Genomic DNA, 24,636 nt, shown 5'->3' with positions numbered 1-24,636 from the left:
GCTGGCATTGTCTCTGCCAAACATGGGGAAAGCTTCCAGCAGCTTCTCAAAGCCATTCCTGTAGCCTCCCTGCTACCAAAACCTTGCCATGCAAACCAATACACATATGTACATCACAGAAGCCTAAATATAAGCTAGAATAATTCCAGTCTAAAGTTTTGTTACAGATCTGCACATTCTTCCTCCTGCACAGGAAAAACATGCCAGCTATGGCATAGGCACTCTGTTGAACATTTCCTGCATTCTTCTTTCCTTCTGGTTCTCTTCCCAGATTCAAAGGAACTTCTGATCATGACCTTATCTAATGAACAGTGCATCACTCTTCCCATCATGTATAAAATCAGTCATTTATGGCTGCACTGATCCAGAGTATCAGCTTCACTCCAGCATTCACATGAGCAGCATGATTCACAAGTCACCTTGGTGAGTTGTTTCTTTCTATTCGATTACTCCTCAAGGACAAGAAGAAAGACCAATAAAGGATGTGTGAGGCAATAACATTAGGATCATCTTCAAACACTTCATTTATAAACTCACAGAATGGTTTGGGTAGGAAGGGACTTCAAAGATTATCTTGCTTCAGCCCCGTGCCATGGGGCTAGATCAGGTTACTCCAAGACTTGTTCAGTGTGGCCTTGAACATTCCCAGTGACTCAGTTGTATGAGAGGAGAATAAGTAGGACCATGAGTATATAAAAGATTTGATCTCTCAAGTAATTCTTCTGCTTTGGGAAACTGAGTAGCATATTTTCACTGGTTACAGAAGCTGCTCCAAAGTGTTGACTTGTTTGCTAGGGTTCTCTGATCACAGAAAGCTCAAACAGCTGCATCTGAGGACAGATCTGTCACTGCCAGACTGGTTTTTCTTTCAGTTATTGTGATCTTATGACTAAAGCTGCATCTGTAGAGACTACCAAATCCAAGAACATGTGGTATGGACAACCATGATGCTGTTTATGAACCAATACCATAACAAGAACAGTGCAAGTTACATTCTTTTGTTAGTTCCTACACTAATAATGGCTTGAAACTCTTCTTTTCTGTGTCGGAATATTTCTTCCACACTCCACCACCCAGTTCTGCTAGCGCTCTTCACAAACTTGGCGTTACTTTTAGTCCATTTCAAATGTAGTCCATTTCAAATGGATAATCTGGGACACAGAATAAAAAATAAATTTGTGTCCTGAAATTTGGCCTTTAATTTTTACAAAAACAAGTCAAATACTGCCACCCAGATTCAGTTTTTCTGAACCTGCCTTGCATTTAGGTGGCTAAACTTCAGTATTTGTACAGGAACATACACTCAGATACACAAATATAATAGAGTGTTTCTGTTCCTACTTCCATATTCATGTTTGTGGAAATTTTGTTTGGAAAAATGCTGTCTCTCCTTCCTTGTGACACCCTTCTGTCTATTGGCACAGCATTTTCTCCCAGGTCGATTTATACACTATGCCGACGGTTGTTTATCATGGCCACAATGTGTGACAGGTCCAAAGTTTTCATCATAACCTCCATGAACTCCTCATCTTTCCTTGCTCCCTCCACAAATTCATCCAGAGAAAGTTCACCTGTGTCAGACACAAACAAAGGGCATCAGAATCCACATCTGACAGGAAAAGGAGTACAGTAATCTAACTTTAGAGACCACTTACTATATAGGCACTGTTCTAAAGACCTCAGAAAATCTTCTTAAGCTTTTATGAAACATCACCAGTATCAAGACAACAGCTGCTTCCTTTTTTTCCCCATACAAGGGAAGAGGTACATAAGAAAGAACAATAGAAGTGGGCAGCAAAGGAGTGGCATCATAGCATCCTTTTTGGCTCAACCTGTCATAATACTAACCTGCCCTATACTTGCTGGTTTTCAAGGATAAAGGAACTGACAGAAGGAGGCTGTGACAGACAGAAACAAATTTTTATGTCCTGGGCCAAAAAGCCCTTGTACAGGGAAGCAGCTAAGCAGAGTTATTCTGGAATAACAAAAGAGCCTGTCAGAAAGTAATGAGCACCTGAAGTAGCAAGAAAATAGATACCTCTCAGGGACATACAGGGACCACAGTGACACTTGACCAACTTTTGACTGAGCACTTCATATTCTTGCTGTACTGTCTATAGTAGACCCAGTGAAGATAGTCTGAACTTCAACATTAAATGGCAGTTTTTCCTTTCCATACTGAAGTACTTAGGAGAAGCTGGGGCCATTTGATAGTATTTCCCACTTCTAACTGGCATGAGCTACACAGCAACATACAAAAAAGAAAATGAAACACCACTCCAAAACCCCACTACCGAAGTCATGTGGACAGAACAAAGCTGAGACCAGTACAGGGAACAAATCCTGTCACACTGATTATGTCTAATGCCAGGAGAAAAATCCTTTTTGGTCCATGGAGAACGCATTACTGGCTGAGAATGCAAATAGAAATAAAATATGAAGAGGCCTAAAGTTCAACCAAGAAAGGAAAAATTGGATGTAGAAGTGACTGTTTGAGCTGGATGACAAAGCAGGAACCTTACCATCGCCATTCACATCAATCCTGTCAAAGACTCGGTTGGTGAACTCTTCTGCACTAGTTTCATGGTCACCACCATTAATAGCTCGAATAGCCTAAAATAAAAGAGCAAGAGTAAGCAGCTGCCTGAGTACTCCCAGACTGATTCCATGTGTCAGAATTGATTCAGAATAAGACAGTCATGCCTGGTACCTTCCCCATACAAATGAACCAGTACCACAGGGAAAACAAAGTACAAATCATCAGGCTTTATAGATGGCACTGACAAGTGCAAAGGGAGCATGGCTCTGAAGCATGGAATGAGCAGCAAAACCCAAAGGATTTGCCTAATTCTGCTTAGCTACAGTTTAGGTGCTGCAGAAATGGCAGAATCCAAATCCACCTAATTGATCCACTTCGTCTCACTTTGTGACCCTGTGGTACACCAAGCCACAGAAACTCTGTCAAACATCTTCTGCACTAGATGTTATGAAATTCCTTTGTTCTTTGCTGTGGTAATTTATTTCTAGCCTTACTTTCACAATTTCCATTTATATACTCCTCCCTGTGTGTCTGACTTCTCCTAAAGCTCACTGGAAATGCATTTTCATCTTGAGAAACTTTAAGCCTTATCCACTTCTGTTTGCTACAATTCTTCTTATTCATAACTACGTAGTGCAGGGTCCTCTTTTCTTTCAATGCTAATCATTTCCTTTGTTTAAGGATGTCCATGAAATATGTGATTTCAGAGCCTTTATACTGATTCTAAGACTATTCATTTTCTAGTTATTACCCTTTGATATTTGGTCATTTTATTCTTTTTTTTTTTTTCATTTTTGCCCTTTGATATTTGGTAATTTTATTCATTTTTTTCCAAATGCTATTTTACTGAATCTTATATCTTAGCAATTTTGTGACATTACCAAAAAAGACAAAGGACAATAAAGATCTTGCCACCAGTTGTTGCCCACAGGATTTGTTTCTCAAGAGCTCTCTGTTAACTATTGTTGCTTTGCTGTGATATCTGAGTATTTCTATTTAAAGCTACTAGTAGGAGGCTGTACGTTACTACAGGTATTGGTCAGGTCTCTTTGATACCCAGCTCTAAAATTCTTATCCAGATAAAAATGCAATATTAACATCTTATTAGTGCTTTATCAAATAAATGTTATGACATCTCATATTCAGAAATGTTATTTATTTAGGTTCATTGAATCTTTTCTGCATCTTGGTCATTACCCATTATCTGCAAAATAATCCGAATTTGCAGCACAATTTATTCTGAGATATTCATAGTGATCTTTATGCCCATAATCCCAACCCCATCCACAACAGCTATTTGCATACAATCCCTTTAATTCTCAGTCCTTTTTCTTCAGGCTATTCGCCAGAATCAGAAATGTTTTATTATATCGATATTTAGGAGCTGATTCTAAGAAGCAAACCAGGAGTAGCTCTCCAACTTCTCATGGGGAAAAGGACATACGAAGGATACATTGCTGAAATAGCAACTGACAGTCACAGGGTCTGAAACCTTGGAAAGTGCAATTTAGGTCTGAAACCTTGGAAAGTGCAATTTAGGTCGCGGGCAGCTAAAACAATTTTATGGTTAGCTATGCTGTAACATAAACTGTGCTAATAAAGAGTCTGTGAAGTCTGCTTATTGCATTATACGGTGGTAGGGAATTCTCCTTAGAGAAGGAATGCTTTTAAAGGTCTCAACCATGATCATCCATATGGGAAACAGCAAAGGTCTTACTTGTAAGATTTGTCTTTAAGGAAAGAGGCAAGAACACAACCCCTGTAGATTCACCTTGATGATGTTGAGCAGTTCATGTCGATCAATGCAGCCATTGCCATCTACATCATAGAGCTTGAAATACCACCGCAATTTCTGTTCCATCTTCCCTCGGAGAACGAGGCTGAGGGCAGCCACGTATTCCATGAAATCAATATATCCATCCTGTAAGAAAAAAACCCAAAATTGTGACAGGAGTAAACTGAGGGAGTTAATGCACTGGAGTTGTTTCACCTTATTGCTCTTTAGATTCACAGCTGAAAGAGAAAGGCCAACAAGTGGCACAGGGATTTTGACTTGGGAAAAATCTTCAGTGCACAGACACATTTCTGTAGCCGCTAAATACCTGGGTTCCTAAAGTTATGATCTAGTAGAGAGAGGCTCCCCTCTGCTCACCACCTGCAGTGAGAGAATCTGTCGCTCCTCATTGTCAGCATGAACAAAGCCACCTCTATGCACCAAAGATGACTGCCTTTGGCCTGCTGGGAGGGAACACTGAGCCCATCCCATGGGCTGTAGGTTTTCTGTACTAGTCTGCTCTGCCTTTGTGGGAAACTCTGCTATTCCACTAAGCCATAGATCTCCATTCTGTGGAAAATAATGTGAGTGGGAATATGTTGTGAAATACATAGAGTGTGATTTGAAATACATAGAGTGGGGAGAGGAGCCAGCCCGGGGCTGTCGGCAGCCCCCCACAGTCCCTGAGCCATCTCTCCTGGCACAGGGGGACAGCGGGGGTCCCCTCGTCTGCAAGGACAACAGAGCTGACTACTACTGGCTGGTGGGGTTGAACAGCTGGGGAAGAGGCTGTGACAGAGCCAGGCACCCTGGGATCTACACCTCCACTCAGCACTTCTACAACTGGATCCTGCTCCAGACGGCCCTGAGCCCAGCAGAAAGAGCTGGTCCAGCACCAAAGCCAGTCGTCACCTCGGCCCCTGAGGAGGAGCCTGAGGAACCAGAGGAACATATCAGCTTGACCCCCGAGTACAGCCAGAGACTAGCAGTGACATCCTCGGGCACGTCACTGCCCATGGCATTCCCCCACCAGATCCTGGTGCAATTCTGGAATCTGCTGCAGGAGTTCCTGCAGTTTTGGAAGGGCAAAAAAGCCTGAGCAGCAGTGCAGTGGGATGAGCAGGATCCAGGGCTACAGTGGATCACAGCAGATCCTGCTGGGCCAAAGGTAGCCTTGGGGCCAGAGGCTTCTCTGTCCTGCCCACGCTGCTGTGCTGTGGCCACAGCAATGCTGATGTGACTGAGGTGTTGAAGTAAAGTTTCTGTGCTCACCATTAACCGTCTTTTCAGCCCTGCTCAGTGCACCTGCAGGCTCTCAGAGTCCCTGCTCTATCTGTCCATCTGCTGTGCTGTCCACATTCATTCTTCAGCCTGGAAAGGGCTCCAGGGAAACCTCAGTATCCCTTGCAGTGCCTGAAGCAGGTTATAGTAGTGGGGGAGAGCAGCTTTTTGCATGGGCAGGGCATGATAGGACAAGGAGGAATGGATTACATCTAGAGGAGGGGAGACTGGGGTGAGGTGCTGGGAAGGATTTTTACTCAGGGGGCAACAAGGCCCTGGCACAGGGTACCTAGAGAAGATGTGGCTGCCCCTGGATCCCTGGAAGTGCCCAAGGCCAGGCTGGACAGGACTTGGAGCAATCTGGGAGGTGGTGTTCCTGCCCATGGGAGGTGGTAGAATGAGGTGACCTTTAAGGTCCCTTCCAACTCAAACCTTTCTATAATGCTATGATTGCAATTTATAAAAGAAGAATATTGAAAATTTATCCTCTTTCTCATTATCAAAGTTTTCAAAATCAGAAGATCCAGAGAGTAGACGATTCCATCCATCATGTCTGTATTATGACAGGGTGGATTTTCCTCTGGGTGCTCGTTCCTTGCCCTTGTTCATGAAAGGATCTTAGATTAAGTGACTAACTGTTAACAGACTAAGATTAAATGATGTAGGTCCATCACCATGAGTTGCCACACTTCATTCCTCCTGAGATCACTATCACTTTATTTAGATGATAGCTTTTCTGACTAAATTTGAATTTGACAACCTTCTTACAAAATTGTTTACTGCATAACACAGGTCTCACAGGTGAACTCTGGAATGCACAACATCCTTGAATACATTTTAAATTCCTTGAACATCCCAAAAAGGGAGAGAGGTGAAGTGAAAGAAAGACTTGTGCAAAAGCTGTAAAGATTTTGCTTTACCTTATGAAACTGCTTCTCGTCACTGTTATCATCCTGGGCACAGAGGACTTTGGGGTGAGAAAAGATGTTCTTTGAGGTCTGCAGTTATTTCCAGACATTACATCCACCACAAGACTTCAGCTACCCTAATGAAGCCTGTCTGCTGCTCTGCTTAAGAATTTTTAAATATTCCTAAGCATTCCTTAACTCCTTATGCTGCCACACATGTCCAAAGTAATAGTTCTTTGTTGGTCCCAAAGCTTTCCTTCTTCAAGACTAACTCTGTGATTTCCCACCTGGTTGTCATGCCTCTGTGACTGGATCCTTCTTGACTGCATTTCAGAACCTTGAAGCAGAGAGTAAAGCTGAATTTTCTCAGAATGCTATAAACCCAGATTTCTTTGTCATTAAGAATACAGGTCTACAGGCATAGGCTGAAATACATATGGATAAAACGCAGGCAAAAGTGAGGGCCATTGCACGCTTAAAGGAATTATGGGGGCTACTCTTTTCTGCCAGCACAGTGTTTCTCACCCGTCACAGGGAGAAACACTGCCCACGCCCTCACTCCAGCTTCATGCTGCACCTACCAGCACCAAGGACAGCCACAGACATTGTCTACCCATGCAGTGTTAATTTCAGCTGCCAAATACCTGGAAATTACTTCTCTGTGAATGCTATAATGATTTCTATTGTGTCTGATTCCTGTGGTCTCCACAATCTCATACAGCTATATTTTGGCATAATAAGAACATGTAAGAAGAATAATGAAATTAGCATTTTGCTAGTTAAATAAGGCCAAGTCAAATAATCAGCAACAGGAATTTTCAAAATTCAAATATGAACTTGCATGAGGTAATTAGATAATCAGGTGTACCTATGTTTATGTCATCTATGTTATTACCTATACACAGTCATTTGATCCTTACATTTAGCTACTTTACACAAGCACCCTTTGGCAGCTTTCCCCACCAGTGTTTGCAAGAAAATATTTATGTTCTTTATGTTTGCAAGAGAAGGACAAAGACTCTGAAAGTGCAGGAGTTGGATCACTTCTAAGCAGCACAAGACAGTTAATTCCTTGACAGAGAACTCACCTTGTTCATATCAAACGTGCGGAACATCTGCTCAATGTATTTATTGGCCTCTGGATCCAGCCCTCGAAGCCCAAAGAATTGCTTAAATTCATGCTCTGTCAGCTGTCCAGAAGGACATTCTGTCATGAATTTCTTGTACCAGTGGTGGATCTCAACAGCCTGTAGATCATCCACTGTGGAGCTGCTGTTGTTTCCCATATGTGTCTGTGGTCAGAAGGATGATGCTACAGGAATGATCCTCTTCCTCCTGTGGCTCTCACAGCACTGCCCGTTTGTTCCTGTCCATGCTCAATACCAATGTCAGTTATGTGAGGGATCTAACTTTCCACAAGCCAATTATAAATGTTAATCTTCTTAGAGGCTGATCTACAAACCAGAAAGTTTCAGTGATACAAACAGTCTTCTTAGAATGGAAAGGCGGTGCAAGATAATCTAGCAAATCACTGCTATTTTAGGAGCTAAAGCGGAAAGGGTGAGAAGGTTAATCAGACACTGGCATTGGGAGCTATATTGGTTTGGTAGACTACACTATTTTTAACCTTGATATAATTATATGTGAAGATAAGAGGAAATGTCCACAAGATGTGGGCTGTGAGGTTAAGTAAAGATCTGCTCTTCTAAGCAGATTTGAGAGTCTGTTTTCTCAAATAGACATGTTGAATAACGGAGTGTGTAGGACCAGAAAGTATTACAGAAGTGGCCCAGTACAGGAGGGAGGTTATGTGGGAAAAAGCTCACCTCCATGCACACAAAGGAGCGCAGAAGAACAATGCGGGGGGACCCAAATAATCCCCTGGCTTGGCAAATCCAAGAACCATCCCAGAAGTGCAGTCAACCCATGAAAGGCTCAACTGCACAAAGAGGAAGGAGCAGAGAGACAACCACAGGCTGGGGAACACAAATTACCCAGTAAGAGAAATAAAGGCCCTGTCCCAGCTCCTTCTAAATCTGTTGCAGGGGAGCCCCCAGAGCCTTGGGCCTAGAGGTGGCACCCATCATGATGAGTCAGTAGGAGAGGTTGCAGAGGACTCCACAAACTGTGTACTGCCTAGGGACATGGAAAACACTGTGGGGTCCAAGGAAAGAGCATTTGGGAACAAGACTCACAACCGGATGTTTAGCAGGGGAAAAGAAGGTGCGGAAAGGGATGGGTCTAGGTTGTATGGGAATGAACAAACATGAGCAAATGGAGGCAAGGGGAGCAGAAGGGGCTGGTTGCATGTAGAATGGTGCTAATCAGTATGAATGTGTATCCATGCCTTGGGCCTGGTCATCACAGTCTTTCTTGTCTTCTAACACTTCTACCTCCTTTTTTCTTTTTTCTGGCTACACAGATCTGTGCTCTGGGCATATGTATGCATGGGGATTTAAGTGCCCACAACTGGATTGAGTGGGACCATGTCAGTCTATGATCACTAGTAAATATCAAGCCAGACTAGTCAGCAAATAGGCCAAGTAGTCTGTGAAACAAGTGTGTGTGTCTCTGTTAGTGAGACCACTGGAGTAGCTGACTATTGGACTGAGGGTGTAGGGTTGAGGGTGACCCACATATCTGTGTTTCTCTGCATCCTAAGCACTTCATCACATGTACTCGAGGGGCACCCAGTGTACATGTTGGTTTGCATGCTGTTGTGTGCAATAGAATCTGTACTGGTGGCTGTGTGCAGGGTCTGGCATGTCCAGGTGCCAGCAGCTGGGGAGACCAGGCATTGAGAGGCAGCTGCTGGGTAGGCTGGATGTCTAAGCCCACACACTCTCTGTGCTTCCTACTGATGGACCTTCATAGAATCACAGAATAGTTTTGGTTGAAGAGTCCTTAGAAATCATCTAATTACAGCCCCAGGCGCTCAGCCTGGAGAACAGAAGGCTCCGGACAGACCTCATTGCGGTCTATCAGCATGTAAAGCCATTTTTACGTCAAGAGCTGTAATACCAGAGCAGGGGACAACAGTGCCCATTTGCACGAGAGCAGGGTTGGATCGGACACCTCCGGAAGCTCTCAAGGCCGGCTTGAACGATGCTTGGAGCAACTCGGGCTGGTGGAAGCGGGTCATCCTTACAGGGGCCAAAGCACCAGGAACGGGTGGCAGCGCCAGGCCCCGCCCCCGGCCCGCCCCCGGCCCGCCCCCGGCCCGCCCCCGGCCCGCCCCCGGCCCGCCCCCGGCCCGCCCCCGGCCCGCCCCCGGCCCGCCCCCGGCCCGCCCCCGACCCGCCCCCGGCCCGCCCCCGGCCCGCCCCCGGCCCCGTCGCCCACCGACCAATGTGAGCCTCCGTCTCACCAATGTTTCGGTCCGGCCCGAAACGCCGCAACTGATTGGTCACTGCCTTGTTTATGGGCGGGAACGCACAGCCTGCTCAGGATTGGCCACTTTGTGCCATGTTGCAGGACAACCATGGCGCCGAGGCAGCTATTGCCTGGCCTTCACGTTTATCTTTCAACCTCCGCAGCTGATTGGTTCCTCTGCGCAGGGGGCGGGGCCCCGCCGGAGGCGGAAGTGGAGGCGGTGCGTTCCGGTGCTGAGGTGGCGCGGCGGAGCGGTGTGGCGGCGGTCCGGGTCTGGGTTCGGGCCCGGGTTCCTCGGCGGGTCAGAGCCGCTCCTCGACGCTGACCCCCCCGCCCCGACCGTGCTGCAGGTCAGTGCCTCCCCTCGCCCTGGGTGCTCTCCTCCCGCACCGTACGGGCTCCGCCGCCCGGCTCTCGGCAGCAGCCGCTGGTCGGGCTCCTTTCGTGGCCATGCGGGGCCGGGACGGGCTCGCAGCTCCCGGGGCCCGGGCCGTAAGGGGCAGCGGGCCGGGGCAGGCCTCTGCTCTCGCTCTGGGCTTCGCGTCCCGGCTCGGTCCCCCCACGCCAGTGGGACTCTGCCGGCGGTGCCCCCGGTCCTGGGAGCGCCGCCCAACGGGGGGAGGTTGGCATTCCGCGGGGCCCGCCGGAGGCGTGCGGTCCGGTAAATCTGCAGGGCTGCTGAGGCCCCTTGGCGCTGCCCGCCGCCGCTCCGGTGCTCCCCGTCCCGCCCAGCTTCTCTTGGAGCCCCTCCGCACAGTGTGAGAAGTTTGGCCCAGGGCTTGTCCACAGCAGCAGCGCTTTTAATGAGTGTTTGACTTTAAGTGAAGGGAAATGCAAGGAATTAGCTTCATTTATGTATAATAAGCTTATAGTAGAATAGATTAGGGAGGAACATTGTAGAATCTTTATTTGCTGTGGCTGATACCTAAGGATAGAAATGTGTTGCTTACTGCAGACTGTGCAGACTAGCAGTGGGCTTCAACTCTTTGGGTCAGGGATGTGTATTTCAGAGGAAAGGAGCCTCCTCCAGATCACTGCTGATCTGTAGTTCCAGTGTTCAAAGTAAAGTCTCCCCAGCAAAAGTTTGTTAGTCACAGGAATGCTGAGCAAAGGTGGAGGATGTAAAGGATCCTGGCTCACATCCTGCGCTCTGTGAGGGTCCTTGTGTTCTGCTGTTCATTACAGAGGTGGGAATCCATATGCCAGTGTGAGCCTGGGAGAGCACGAGTCTTGTCTCTGAGAGCACTGTTGACTTTATTGGGGTGAGGCAGTGGAACACAGATTAACCTCTGTCCTTTCATGTTTGGCAGCGTATAACACCAGGATATTCTTGCCACAAGCCCTTGAGGCTAATGCACAATTGAAGACAGCCACCACCCTTTGTGCAGGCTGTTGGCTTTGGGACAATTTAAAGTGATGTTACACCTGTTCCTGGTTTTGTTCTCAGGGAGGGCTCAAAGAAGGCAGAGCCAGGCTCTTTACAGTGTTGCCGGGTGAAAGGATGAGAAGTTGTGAGTATGAACTGAGACACAGGTGATTACCTTGATCATCAGGAAATATTCTTCACTCTGTGGCTTACTGAGCACAGGTACAGGTTGTCAGGGAGGTTGTGAAGCCTTGTGTGCTTGGAAATATTCAGAAGCTGCCTGCACAGCTTCTGTTTGAGCAGGGAGCTTAGACCAGATGACTTCCTAACTTCAGCCAGTCTGTGGTTCTTTGATAAGATTATCCTTGTGCCTTTTATTTATTAATTTATCTTTATTTATTATTTATGCTGTCCTCCACTGAATTTTTTCCAACAAGTTCCCACCTCTTGTTCTGGGGAGCCCAGAACAGGACACATAACTCCAGAGGTGGCCTCCCCAGTGCCTGGTAGAGAGGAAGGGTCACCTTCCTTCTGATGCAGCCCAGGATTCTGCTGCTGGACTCTGTCATGAAGGGTGCATTGATGGCCTAGGTCAGTTGTCCACCGCAATCCCCAGCCTCTCTTTGCAGTGCTGCTTTCAGGGATGTGATCTGAGGGATGCTATTCAGATCAGCAGCCCACCTAGGCCCATGTTTTCCTCATTTTCTCTACACAGACAGCAAACTTATAGCTGTTTACAGTGTTGTAGAATTACTTTTTGTTTGCCTTTCACATCCCTTGCTAGATTTGGCTGACCTGAGAATATAAAGAAAAATTTATTCAAAAGACATGAATCTCTAAGGCTGGAGTTCAGGTTATTAATGTCCACATCTGTGCAAATAGGTGCAGATGGTTCCACTGTTTGCATTTTTAAGGAGGCCAAACCCAGCAAGGCTTACTACCTTGAGTGCAGTATCAGGTTAATGTGGCCAACCTGGATAAAGCCAAGGAATATTTTCTCAATCCAGGTATACATGCCTGAAATTGTTGTGCCTGTAGCATGCAGATATGTGCTGAGGCCCATGCAGATGCCTAGATTCTGCTGCTTTTTCATTTTTCTAATAATTCATATTCATATGAATGAATGTCCCAGCCACATATTTTGCATTTCTGACTTTAAGAGGCTGTGGTCTAACTCTCAGTTAGAAGATCAGATCCATCTTCTTAAAGAGTTGGGAATAGTTAGAAAGAGACGTTCTTGCATTTGGACGTCTCTTTTCTAAAATGCACCATTGCCAAGACAGCAGGTTCATTTCCTCACTGGGGCATCGTGGGAGTGATGGTTGACAAAACTGTAAATACTTTATTAGTCTTATGATGGATTCCAGACATTCCAGGTCTCCACGTGAGTATCTCATATTACTGCTTTGGTGAGCATTGCTGTTGTCAGAAGAAATCTCCCTAGCAGGAACTGTAAAGCTGTACTGTTGTGGAGTTCCATGCCTCACGTCTTGCCCAGGGCCAGCTGAGAAACGAGCAAAGCACCAGGACTTGTTCAGTGACTGCTGTGTTGCAGAACATGAACAATCCTGGCATTCTGACTGTGCTTCTGGAGGAGTTGCATCCCCTTGAGCTCTTTGCAGGAGCCTGTCTGAGGCCTGGCCTCTTGCTGCATGTCTATTTGCTACGCTAACTGCTGCTGGAGTGTTTTATTCCATCACTAAGCTCATGCTATGCACTGAAAGAAACCAGGGCATGTCTGCAAATCCATGTTCCCAAACAGAGAAGACTTATTACTTTTCATGTGTATTGCAAGTGACTGATTAACAATCCTGGAGTGTACTGTGCAGGATGAAGGATGGGCTTATTTCTTTATTACTGGATAATTTATTTTATTCTTTTTTTGTTCTTTTTTGCTTCTTTCTCTATCAAAAGTTTTGGTTCATGCAACCTGTCGGTACTCAGGAGATAATAAGGAATGTCAATAAACATCTGTGTGTGACTGCTCTACCTTGGAAACATTACTACTGAATCAGCAGACCCATGAGCTGCTTGGAGTACAAAGCAGGTTAGTATTCATATGCTCTTTTCTGCTATTGATGCAAGAGTGTGCATTGTCATGTTTTCTACTTCTGCAAAATCAGGTGACTGCTACAGAAGAGTAATGCGCTGCTCTTTCCAGTGTCAGTATTTTCACACATTTAAGTGGCAATCTAAGACCAGAGGTTTGCTTAGTAAGACAAGGGAGGTCAGGAACAAGTGGATCTGTGTAGCCAGCTTCAGGAGCCTGCTTCTAGTGAGGCAGAGACATCATATTAAAAGATTCAATTTGATGGAGATAATTTTAATAATGTAAACATGATCTTATAGCTAATGTGAGTTTGCCTAGTTTCAGCTTGCAGTACTGGAGCTTCTGTAATTGTACAAATTATTTTGCCACTTACAGGCATGGACAGTTCTGTGGCCTTTGTGTTCAGAGATGTCAAGTGTCACATGTGACCTCTTTTTATAGGACACTAGAATGATGATTCTGTGATCAAGGGACTTTGGGACTTCAGTTGGTCAAATCCTTTGCTCTTAGTATGTCTAACATCAAAAATCAGATCAGATTGCTATGAGCTTAATACAGTATTTTAACTTCTTCCCTGTGCATTTTTTTCTGATTGAAATTGCTTATGCTGTGACTTGTGTCCTCTGCCTCATGTCCATCCTATGTGGACCTTGTAAGAGGTGTGTGACTTTGTCTTTAGCTACCTTATGGGTGGTTGTAGGGAGGACAGCAGTTGTATCCTACTCCTCACCTGCTGTTCTCAGGGCTGAGCAGGCCCAACACTCTTAAACTCTCCACATATGCCTTGTAAAGCAAACCCCAGTCATCCTGGGGGCTCACTGCTGTACTTGATTCACTGTTTTGAAAGTGGGCATTCTACTTCAAATGTCTTACAGGTGTGAATAGAGAAGAATAATTGCTTTTCTCAACCTGCTGCCTGCAGTCCTGCCAGTACAGCTCACTGTACATGTGACCTTGGCCATGAACACACTGGTGGCTTGTGCCAGGCTTGGCCATCAGCACTTGGAGCTTGTCTTCTGCAACACAGCTGTACAGCCAGTTGCTCCTCAGCCTGTGGCACTCATGCTTTTCCCATTCCAGGCATAGGTTTCTACTGAACTTATGATGTTTCTATCCATCTGTTTCTCCAGCCTATTGTTATCCTCCTTGTTGGAAACTTTTCACAGAGGCTCATTTGAATTAGGTGAATTTAGTGAGGTGGAGTGCACCCCATCATCTCAGTTAATAATGGAAAATTTAATTTACTGCTCTCCCCAAAATGACAAGTTATATGTTGCTGGCTGGTACTGCTGTATGTTTTTGGTTCTTCACTTCCACTTGCTGGATTAGTTTGGCTCCTGAATTTCAAGGAAAGGAAAGAAGATATGCTAAGCAGCACCCAGGGAATCTTATGTCCTCTCCAGACTATTCCCCTGTGTTGAGGGTCCTGTATGTGACATGCAGAGGTCTCATAATCTCTCCAGTGTGACACACTTGTATCTTTTTAGCAAACATCAAGGCTCAGTCCATTATTTCCACTACTTATTAGCAGAAAGCTGATTTTGTTACAGGCCACGTTTGGCCTGTGGAGAAATGACTTCATTTAACAATCACCTTTCTTTTCAGTAAACTGAACAGATCATGGTTCTGTAATGTCATTGTTAAGAAAGATCAAGGATGAACTATGAGGATGACTTGGCATCTAGTATAAAAATATTTTGCAGTCATACGTGTGGTGCAGTGAAGGAATCTTCATGTATCTTGGCACCAGCACATCCTCTGCTTTAATATTCAGAGCATGTTAACAGTGCTCCTGTTAACGTGGCCATTTCTTTTTTCCTGAGGTTTTACTTTGGCTTTTCTCTCTTGGCAAAAGAGACAAATTCCTACAAACCTGGTCACCAGCTGCTGTAACATTAGAGATCAGTAGAAGCAGTTTTGACTCTGGAACTGTATTCTGACTCTTGGTTTTGTTTTAGGCTCAAGATGCTGAGCCGTTTATCAGGTTTAGCAAGTACTGTTTTACAAGAGCTGTCGGGAGAGGATGGAGATGCAGTTACTGAACCATCTATTGCTGTAAGTACAGTGTTTTCTATAGACTTTCAGGTATTATTGACAATTAGTTTGGGGAATATTAGACTGCAGTGAAAACTGTCTCCTGCTTCTTCCTTGCTGAGCACTAGACTGAGCTGTCATTCCACTTTGCTTTTCTTCTACTCCTCACCTCTGAAGTCAGCATTTCTGTTGGGCAGACCATAATCTCCTCAGTTGCCACATCTCAAGGTGATCCCAGGAAACAAACTAGAGTTAGGGTGAAGAAAGACTTTTAAGTGTACTAGTGGTTTTGTGTAGGAGAAGGGGAAGCTCTGCATGTTTGGGTCACAGTGGGAGGCTTCATCTTTGTGCTGCCCTTTAGTATTGAGACAGTGGATAGTGTGTGAGGGTGCCTCTCGTTTCAGATTTGTTCATGTTCATGTTCAGCAAGGTACTCTTTGTTTTTGTGTGTTGGCTTACAAGCTCTCTGAGTTTCCTCCCGGTTTCATCTAACTGTTTCTACGGGCTTCATGAAATGCCCACATTTCATCTGCAGGGAGCAGAGTGCAGCACTGAGGACTGGAGCTGAAGCTATCATGTGGATGCTCTGCTGCAGGCTGTTAATAGTTTTTTTCCTTCAGAACATTCATTTTGTTGTTTCAGGTAGAAGCTTTGCAGTCAGAAGCAGAAAGCATGGAGGAGGTCCCTGAAGAGCTCTTGGAGCGCCTAGCCCAAACAGAAAAGCTAGTTGTTCAGCTGAAGGATTTGGTTCGAGAAAAGGATGCCCTGCTCCAGGAAAAAGAAACTGTGCTCCAGGTACTATTTCTTTTTCTGGGAACCAAGAGTAAAATGCTGCTTCAGTCTTCTGTGGAAGCCAGTCTCTGGTTTCTTTTGAACATGAGGTACCTGCATGATGAATGGCATCAGTTCCAGAGAAATACTGGAATTTGAATAATGGACCCTATGAGATGTAGGATACCTTCTGTTAGTTTGATTGGGTTAATTTAGGCTAGAGTAGATGTTACATCCAAGTTACACAGCATTTTGTCTCAGAGCCATTTGAGGCTCATGCAGGTTCCCAGTGGCTCTATTAAATACTAATATCTTGTGTGGGATTGTTTTCCCTGTTTCAGAGTGTTTTACACAGAGAAGCCTATGCTGCACTCATCCACTAGTCCAGTGGTTTCATGACACATTCCCAAAGGTACATGTTGCCTACCCTGAGGTATGGTGGGAGTGTGGTTACTTGAGATAGTCCTGAGGGACTGCATGTAGCAGAGAAAGTCAAACCGAGTTTGTATTCACTGCTGAGTGAAGTCCCTGAGTGCTCTGTCCCTTGAAAGGAAGTGCTGGGATAGAAGCTACAGTGTTGGTATGTGTGCTGTTTCAGAACAAATTTGGTTTGCAGATGTGTTTTAGATAGTGCTGTTACTGGGGAGGCAGGGTTAAACAGAATATGGCAGGCTGACAAACTGTAGCTTTTTCAAAGTGGTGCTTCTTGAGTAGCAGCACTGAAGTCAGGGCAGTCAGTTTGTGTCCTTCTCTTACAGAGAGAGCGAGCGGCCGCGGATGCCAAGCTGATGAAACTTAAACTTCAAGCCAAAGCCAAACTGGCCTCTCTGAACAAACGCATTGAGGAGCTGACAGAGAAAGGATCACCACTACCTACACAGGCCTTAGCAGAAGAGCTGGAGTATCCCAAGGTTGGGAGAAGGGGGCTATTTAAAAGACATAGCTTCTACTGATAACCTGGTACTGCCTGATGTTTCAGGTCACAGTGACCCAGCAGGGTCTATTTGTCTTATTAGCAGGATATTCATAATTCCAGTAAGAATGCCTGTGCTGTAGGAAGCCTGTCTGTCCAGCTTCTTTGTACTGTGGATGCCCTTGGAGCGCTCAGCTTGATCTCCTTAAGGTCATGGGCTTGTTTCCCTCTGCATAACTCTGGTAATCCATTGTAGCTGAAATCTTTCCTGCAGAAACTGTGTCTATCTGAGCTATGAGTTTCAAAATGTTGCCTGTCATGACAGTACAGCAAAGGTTGGCTGGAGTACAAGGACAAAGAGGTAAGGAGGTTATTGAAACTGGAAGGCAGTAACTTAAATATAAAAACATAAATATTTATTTTTTCCAGTCGTGTGGCTTCCTGAGCCATCATAAAGTTTTATGGTTGACAAACCATAATTGTGTTAACACTAGGTAAAAACTGAGGGGAAAGTGTCCTCTACAAAGACATTAAAGAGGCTATTGGCTGATAACTAGAAGCTCCCACTGGGGCTGGTAATTTTTGAAAACTTGGCTATGTGATCACCAGAACAATGTTTTTGAAGAAAAGTTGATAATATTATGGAAGATAAATGGGATAGAAGTCCAAAATGGTTTCCAGACATCAGATGATTCATTAAACCAGGGAACATAAAGGTTATTTTAGGCATTGAAAAAGACATTAAAATATTATAGGAAACAATAAGAGGTGCCTGTGAGAGCCGTCAGATGAGAGGTGACTACTAATGAAGCGAAGATCAGTTCTATGACTTGTACTGACTATTTTTGATTGAGAGCATCATAAAATCATAGAAATGTGCTTCTGTAATTCCCAATACCAACTTGAGAGTCTTTCTCATTGCAAAGCACCATCTGGTTTCATACATGAAGAATTGAATGATCTCAAGGTCTGACACAATAGAAAAAGCAAAATTTAACCAGTGCACGATCAAACATGAACAGCATTCCGTGGCTGTAGAGGCCAGTGAAGGCCACTGGAGCTGTTTAGCCATGTCACTTGACATTGCTGTCCTGGTGCTGAAGCTCTTTTTCAGCCTACCTATCTGCAGCATGGGTGTGTTAACATCCATGTGCTGTTACATGACTTTGTGTAGACTTGGAGTTGAGGACTGGTGAGTGTTCCTGCTTCAAAAATCAAATTTATCAGTTGAAGAAGGCAAAATGAGAGAAAGCTGATCATCAGTTAATTGGTGCAATATAGATTTTAAAAAGAGACTTTATCTTTTTTACTTACCATTCTAGGTATTCTACTGAGAGTGGCAAGGCCTTGTGTGCAGTGTTGGCATGTTCTGCTCACTTGGAATCAGAAAGATAAATTCTGAGACCAGCAAGAGACTTTCTGTTCTCCCATCATGTTAGTAGCTGCACTTGGGAGACACTCAAAGAGCTTGGTTATTTAGTCAGCCAAAGTCTGAGAGGAAATGTCTTTTCTCTCTACAGTTGTATGAGGAAGATGAGCTTCAATAAAGTGGGCAAACGGTTAAGGGATAATGCTGGTGAATGGATGAATGTAAATTAGCCATTAAGAAAAATGGCCTTCTAATTAGAGGAATGAAGGCTTGAGACTGTCTCCAGTAGACATGGTATGGACCACAGCCTTATTTGGTTTTGGTTAGAACATAGTTTGAGTGAAATTATGTTAGGGCAGTTACCTGCAATATTTTGTATTTGACCCAGAAAGCACTACCTTCTTTCTTGCAAGGTTAGACCTGAGTAGATACAGAGTCCTTTATTTACACTGTTTTCTCCAAGTAGATGCTATCTTGAGTAATGGGGGTATTTCCTAGACAGTTACCCTGCCATAGAGTTGCATGTTATGCTGAAGTATTGAATATTAGCACAGGGCTGGTTTTTTTGTTTTTTTAGTTTTTTTTATCAGTGATGTGGGCCCTGTGGGAAGGCTGTATTTTAAATATCTAACTAGTACTGTTACTTCCTGGGCTTTTAGCAGAGTGCCTTATTTTGGGGAGAATGGAAATATCAGCTTATGTTGTTCTCTCAGATAGTATTTGCGTACAGAACAATTGAGGCTCCTCTCAAACTTTTGAAGTGGGTAAAGATAAATTATGTTCAGATATAGGAGCTTATACATCTTGTGAAAACATAGCATTTAAAACCTTGAGCTCTTTGTGGCTGTGCTACTGTCCTTACTTGTGGCAATCTCATGTAGTGGTCAGTGTAAGAGGCTTTTTAAAATCCAACTGTGAGTATCAATCCTGAAAGCTAATTACAAGTAAGCAAACTAATCCACCTATCTTCCCCCCAGCAGCTCCTCTGCCCCAGTCTTATGAGTTATGTATATCCTGGCTTCTTAGAGTTTCCTGCATTTCTATTATTTATTCTTCTGTCTTGTTCTATTTCTAAATTTAAGTGCAGCTGAAGCTCCTTTGTCTGTCTGTTCTGCCTCCTGCCAATGACCTTCTCTGTAGGTGAAACAGCTTTTGAGGAACAGGAGCCTCTTACTCTTACTGCACTGATCTTTAAGTACTTCTAAAAGCCTTCACAGTCTTTTCAGTTTTGGTTTAAAGACGTAAATACTCTGTAGAATTCCTGTATTATTGAAGGTGTTTGACCCAATACCTGCCACAAATGGAATGGAAGCTATGTATTTTATAAATGTTCAGTGTGAAATACCCAGCACTGTGTGCTGACAGCAGCTGGAAGTGCTGAGATAAGAATGCAGAGCAGGTTTTCTCTGCTCAGGGACAGGTGGTGAGGGACCTGACCTCACCCAGGTGGAGAGACAGAGAGGAGTGCAGGTGTAGTGTGCTGGGTTGTCTGAGTAGACACAGCCTAAGCACCTTTTTTGTGAAATGTTGTTTACATTTCTTGGTCATAAGCAGAGGATTTAAGTGCTTCAGAGTGGAGTAGAACTGATAATTGTTTGCCTTTTCCCTTTGTTTGTATCTAATAAGTTCATTGCTAATAATCCTGTAGTCTAAAAAGATTTCTGTGGGCATTTTCTGTATTTAGAACGTCTACCCCTTTATCACATATAGAATATTCTTCTATAATTAATTTCAAAATGTTTTTATTTCTGGTATTAGAGAAATTTGTGATGTTAAAAAGCCTCAAAAATCAGAGTAGTCATATAATAAATATTGTATTTAATAATCTAATTTGCCTTAGTTTATATGGTGAGCAGTCATGGACTGTTAGCCCTGCCAAGTGCTTTGACGCTTCCCAATTAAAAGCATCTTGTGCATCCCGACACAGAAACAGGGAATATAGTTACTTAATAGGACAACTTCATTTAAAGAAATAAATGTAAAGTTAAGAAATGAAACAATGTAGTAAAAATAATAATCTGATTAGGAGTCAAGAGTAAAGTAGCATTATAGTGTATTTTTAAAAATTAATCAATGAATTAAATTTATTAACCAGTAATAGTGATAAGTTTAATTTCTTCTGTTTCTCTTCTTCCCACTTTTTTTCCTCTTGCAATGTCAGAAAAATGAAAATACAAGTGAAGGCCACAGAGAGGAAATGGAAGTACTGAAAAAGCAGCTCAGGGAGCAAGAGGAGACTGTTCAAGACCTGAAGAAAGAGCTGGCTGTAGCCCAAGTGAATCTGAAAGATGCTGAAATCAAGTATGCAACACAGGTACAGAAATTTTTTTCTGTTCATCAGTCTGTGTTGCCCACCTCACTGTTTAGACTAATATACTGGTCTTCAATTCCCTTACCTCAATTTTGTCAGTCTTGAGCTTCCTCTAATCACCTAGGTCCATCCATTTCTGCCTTTGGCTTCTCTAAACATTACCTAAGTCTTTCACAATCCCCAAATGATCTTGTCCTGCCCCCCATCCTCTGCCCCGGGCCAGAACCACCCTTGGTGCAGAAGGTGCTCTGCGGGTAAGCGATGGGTTTCACCCTTGGACAGTGGGACTGATGGCTCTCTGAGGAGGGGGAAAAGGGTCCCTGGAAAGGCCTGAATGGGGTGTTCCTTCCTCTGAGTCAGAATTTGGGTTCTTCCCTGTCTACCCTCACTGCACGTACTTGCAGTACGTGGGGCAGTGTTCTTCCAGCTGCCAGGCCTGCCATCACCTCTCTGTGTTCTTCTGTGTTCTGCTCTGTGTGCAGGGCAGCTGCATATCACAGGATGTAACAGCATTAATGGTATGTTGTAGTTAGTTGTGGAAGGATTTTTTTAATACTCTAAATTGCAGGTTTAGCTTTTGAACTGTGAATTGGGCTGCATCCTATACAATTAAAAGCCCAGAAGTTTTATGAACTGCTAATTATATCGTAATAATTTATTATTCTGTGTATTTGTAGGTTAAATTCTATGCTTTTTGCTTTCTTGATCTGAAATCTTATCAGTTGTTATACACATAATTGTAGGATAAAAACACCAAGTAAAAATACTGTTTGATCAAGATGATGTATAGGATTGTCCAGCTGAAAACTCCATCACACACACAATATGCTGGTGCATGTTGAAAGCAAGCATGTGTGTCTGTCAGGTTCATAACCTTATTGGTTTGTTTTTATTTTGTGGTTTATGTTTTCAGCTGAATTCCCTGCAGGAAGTGATTCAGGAGAAGGAAGCTCTCCTGGAAGAGCGTGTGCACCAGCATCAAGCTGAATTGCTCAAGATGGTGGTCCAGCCAGATATGGAAGTAGAGATGCAACAGGTATATTTGATATAATAATCATATCATGGGAGGAGGAATGAAAATAGAAGACACTCTGAAAGAATAGTTCTCGTTAAAGTAACTCAGGATAGAAAAAATATGCTTTGGTTGTTTGAAATGCTAGCTGGGGCTTTGAGTCCTAGCTTCAATCTGCTGGTTTGCTATCAGTCAAAGAGAAAGAACAGTTGAAAAAAGTGTTACATTATTGTGCTCCAGTTCCCTATTCATGAAGCAAAGTAACCTCCTCCTACTGCACCAGGGTTCCAGAATAGGTGTCAAGAACAATTAGTTAATTCAGGCTATCAGAGTAACTGTGTTACAAAAACGAGGTGTATGGATGAAATGTGGGAATCTAAATTTACACTGGTCTCCCCAGTGCTGGAATGGCCTTGTCTCTCTCACAGAATCTGCGCACGCTTCAGAGAAAGCTTGAGGAGCAGGAAGCAGCTCTGTTAGGACAAACTCAGGTGGTAGAACTGCTGCAGCAGGAGTTACACACTGCTGAAAAACAAAACCAGGTACTTGGACATACTTTTTATTGCTTTACTCTGTCTGTGTGTGCGGTGGATGGGACCTTTGTCAGTGGCTCAGAAGTTACCAGATTAGGTTTATTTTGGTACCAGCTTTCCATCATGAAGTCAGCTGGGGTTGCCATCCCTGGGTCAGGCATTAGAGCTGCAGGTCTGTGTGCACAGCTCACAGCAGGTACAGGCAGACAGTGAGTGCTGCAGCTGCCAGCTCTAATGATCTAGGGCAGGTGGACAGGGTCTACATCTATCCATACCCATGCTGCTGACTGTACTTTCAAAGCCAAATACACAAACCTTTGCCAAAAGCAGAAATGCTTAACGCAGTGCTGCCGAAGCCTCAGTGTTTCTGGACTGTAGTGTCAAGGCCAGATCAGAGCAGAAACAGCTATTCTTTGGTATGTCTTGCTGAGAACTTGCTTATATGGTGACATAACTTGTGGAGTGGGATTGGCTCTCACTTCATCAATTTGGAATGTGAAGAGAGATCAAGTCTGTGTATATATGACTATATAGACACGGGCTCCTTGAGACAGGATTAGGAACGCAGCCTCTTAAAATGTTGGTTTGCAGATAGAGGATGAGTGTATTTCTCATTTTTCCAATACCTAAACTTTTGAAAATTCTCCATCCCTTTAGAAGAGACTTACACTGAATCAGTCTCATATTCATCGGGTGCATGATCTCCAGCCAGTCTAATGCTGAACTTCATTTTGGTAATTTTTACACACTTGTGCCGAGCATATTTTCTTTTGCTCTGTGTCTCAGCCAGGCCCACATTGGTGGGTTCTCTTCCTACTGAGAAGAGGTAAAGAACCTCAGTGAGCTGACTTGTACTTGCTACTGGCTGCATTGCTCAGCAGGGTGTATCACAGGGTGCTGGCATGGATATCTTCGTGACATGGCTGTTGGCTTGGCTGGTTGGAGAAGCTCCCTTGGCTTCTCCTAGGCATCTTTGGCTTATCTCATACATTCTGTGGTCTGAAGGAGATCTAGTGTAGGTACAAACTTGAGGCCATGTGGCTGAAGCTTACCCATAAAGTAAAAGGAGCTTCTCATCAAATTCTTCCTGAAATTAGCTGTGCTGACCATCCACAGCTCCAGGAGGAGAAAGTTTGACAACAGGAGTCTGGGCAAGTGTAAGGTCTGTTTCTGTCTTTTGGTCACCTTAAATCTCTGGTCAGTGTTTACCAGAGGCTTCTGAGATCTTTCTTAAAGCAGTAGGTACTGTATGGAACCCTCTGTTATCTCCAGACTCATATTTCAGCATTCCCCTTTCACATACACACTTTTGCTCTGGCTTTTTTGTTTTAATTCTACTCAGTAATTGTTGAGTACTCCCTCATTTGTTGTAACTCATCCTCCCCTTTTTGGGAATTTGTTTTCTTCTAAAAGAGAGCTCCTGGCCACTGTTCTATTGCTTCATTTCTCTAAATTCCCTTCCTCTGAATGAAGACTTACCTTTTCTTTACCACAACGACAAGGAGTTGTTTCTCCCAGCATTGCTTTCTTGCAATTTCCAAATTGTGGGGCAGTTTCTTTCTAACAAATTGAAATTTCTGACATGTTTGTTTCCTCCCTTCTGCTACTCAGATATTTTAAAAGGATTTAACGAAAACCTTAAAATATTATTCAACTACTTTGCTTTGTCAAGGTATTTAACTAGTTGAGAGAGAAATTAATTTTTGTATCATTTTACAGACACTCCTAGATCAGTGCCAGAAGATGGAAGTGGAACTAAGCTCCATGAGTGATGTGCTAGATGCAGAGAGACAAGGGTCTCAGGATCTCAGGGAGAAGATGGAGCTGGAGCTAGCTGAGAGGAAGCTGTCTTCCCATCGCTTGCAGGAGGAGGTGCAGTGTCTCTCAGAACAGCTGGAGGAGGCAAGAAGAGCACAAACTGAGCTAGAGGTGAAGTATAAAGACCTGGAAGAGGAACACCAGCTGGAGGTGGATGAGAAGAACCGGCTGCTCAGTCGTCTCGCAGTGGCTGAAGAAGAGCTGCGCTGTGGCCATGCTGTCTGTGGAGCTGAGCAGGAGCGGCTGGAACAAGGCGCTGGCCAGCTCTCAGTGCCATCCCTGGGGCACGGAGCTGCAGCACATGGAGCACGGGGTGAGCAGGCGGGGAGTTAGATGCAGCACATCCTCAGGAGCCTGACTATCGCTGGATTGCCTTCTTTTTGGCTTTGCTTTTATAACAGTTCATAAGAATGGCTTGATGTAACAATTCCTAATTGCACAGGATACAGAAGTGGTGGCTCTGTCTCAACCTAAGGGCAGCTAGTTCGATACCACCATTCTGCCTTTGGCAGCTGCAAGAGAAGTAAAAGTGTGCGGCAGCATATATGGTGCTTTGCTTGTGTACTCTCCTAGCCTCCTGTCTTT

General features: G+C 44.2%; 2 protein-coding genes across 5 annotated transcripts in view; one reads left to right on the top strand and one right to left on the bottom strand.

The window, feature by feature from the left end:
• Positions 1–678: 678 nt before the first annotated feature.
• Positions 679–7,936, bottom strand: LOC110479583 (guanylyl cyclase-activating protein 1). Of its 2 annotated transcripts, XM_021546969.3 has the most exons (4): positions 7,591–7,936; positions 4,311–4,460; positions 2,523–2,613; positions 679–1,571 (listed from the first exon to the last, which is right to left on the bottom strand). In XM_021546969.3, exons 1-4 carry the CDS (start codon positions 7,786–7,788, stop codon positions 1,444–1,446), a joined length of 567 nt encoding a protein of 188 aa, XP_021402644.1. In that variant the 5' UTR covers positions 7,789–7,936; the 3' UTR covers positions 679–1,443. The 2 variants fall into 2 exon arrangements, with proteins under 2 accessions (XP_021402644.1, XP_085425762.1); XM_085569636.1 differs by lacking the exon at positions 679–1,571 and having other exon boundaries at positions 2,240–2,613.
• Positions 7,937–10,109: 2,173 nt separating this feature from the next.
• GOLGB1 (golgin B1) overlaps positions 10,110–24,636 on the top strand; it is a 36,645-nt gene continuing 22,118 nt past the window's right edge. Inside the window, exons 1-9 of one of the 3 annotated variants that reach the window (XM_021546973.4) lie at positions 10,110–10,224; positions 13,155–13,287; positions 15,249–15,345; positions 15,967–16,119; positions 16,854–17,006; positions 20,539–20,691; positions 21,602–21,724; positions 22,129–22,242; positions 23,953–24,364. In XM_021546973.4, coding sequence (XP_021402648.3) covers positions 15,256–15,345; positions 15,967–16,119; positions 16,854–17,006; positions 20,539–20,691; positions 21,602–21,724; positions 22,129–22,242; positions 23,953–24,364 — 1,198 coding nt within the window. In that variant the 5' untranslated portion in view covers positions 10,110–10,224; positions 13,155–13,287; positions 15,249–15,255. Of the gene's footprint in view, positions 10,225–13,154; positions 13,288–15,248; positions 15,346–15,966; positions 16,120–16,853; positions 17,007–18,534; positions 18,672–20,538; positions 20,692–21,598; positions 21,725–22,100; positions 22,243–23,952; positions 24,365–24,636 lie in introns of those variants that run through there. The other 2 variants (XM_021546974.4, XM_021546975.4) reach the window with 2 other exon arrangements.

This window comes from Lonchura striata, chromosome 1A (assembly GCF_050655825.1).
Source record: "Lonchura striata isolate lonStrDom1 chromosome 1A, ASM5065582v1, whole genome shotgun sequence".
NCBI lineage: Eukaryota > Metazoa > Chordata > Aves > Passeriformes > Estrildidae > Lonchura > Lonchura striata.
Note: the sequence above shows the minus strand (reverse complement) of the source record. Positions and strands in the feature narration are given on the sequence as shown.

Excerpts from the sequence above, each read along its gene's own strand:
- LOC110479583 (XM_085569636.1), bottom strand. The coding sequence starts at position 7,788 with ATGGGAAACAACAGCAGCTCCACAGTGGATGATCTACAGGCTGTTGAG. Across the intron at positions 4,461-7,590 it reads GCACGTTTGATATGAACAAG|GATGGATATATTGATTTCAT; the intron begins GTGAGTTCTCTG and ends TTTTTCTTACAG. Across the intron at positions 2,614-4,310 it reads AACTGCTCAACATCATCAAG|GCTATTCGAGCTATTAATGG; the intron begins GTGAATCTACAG and ends CTTTTATTTTAG.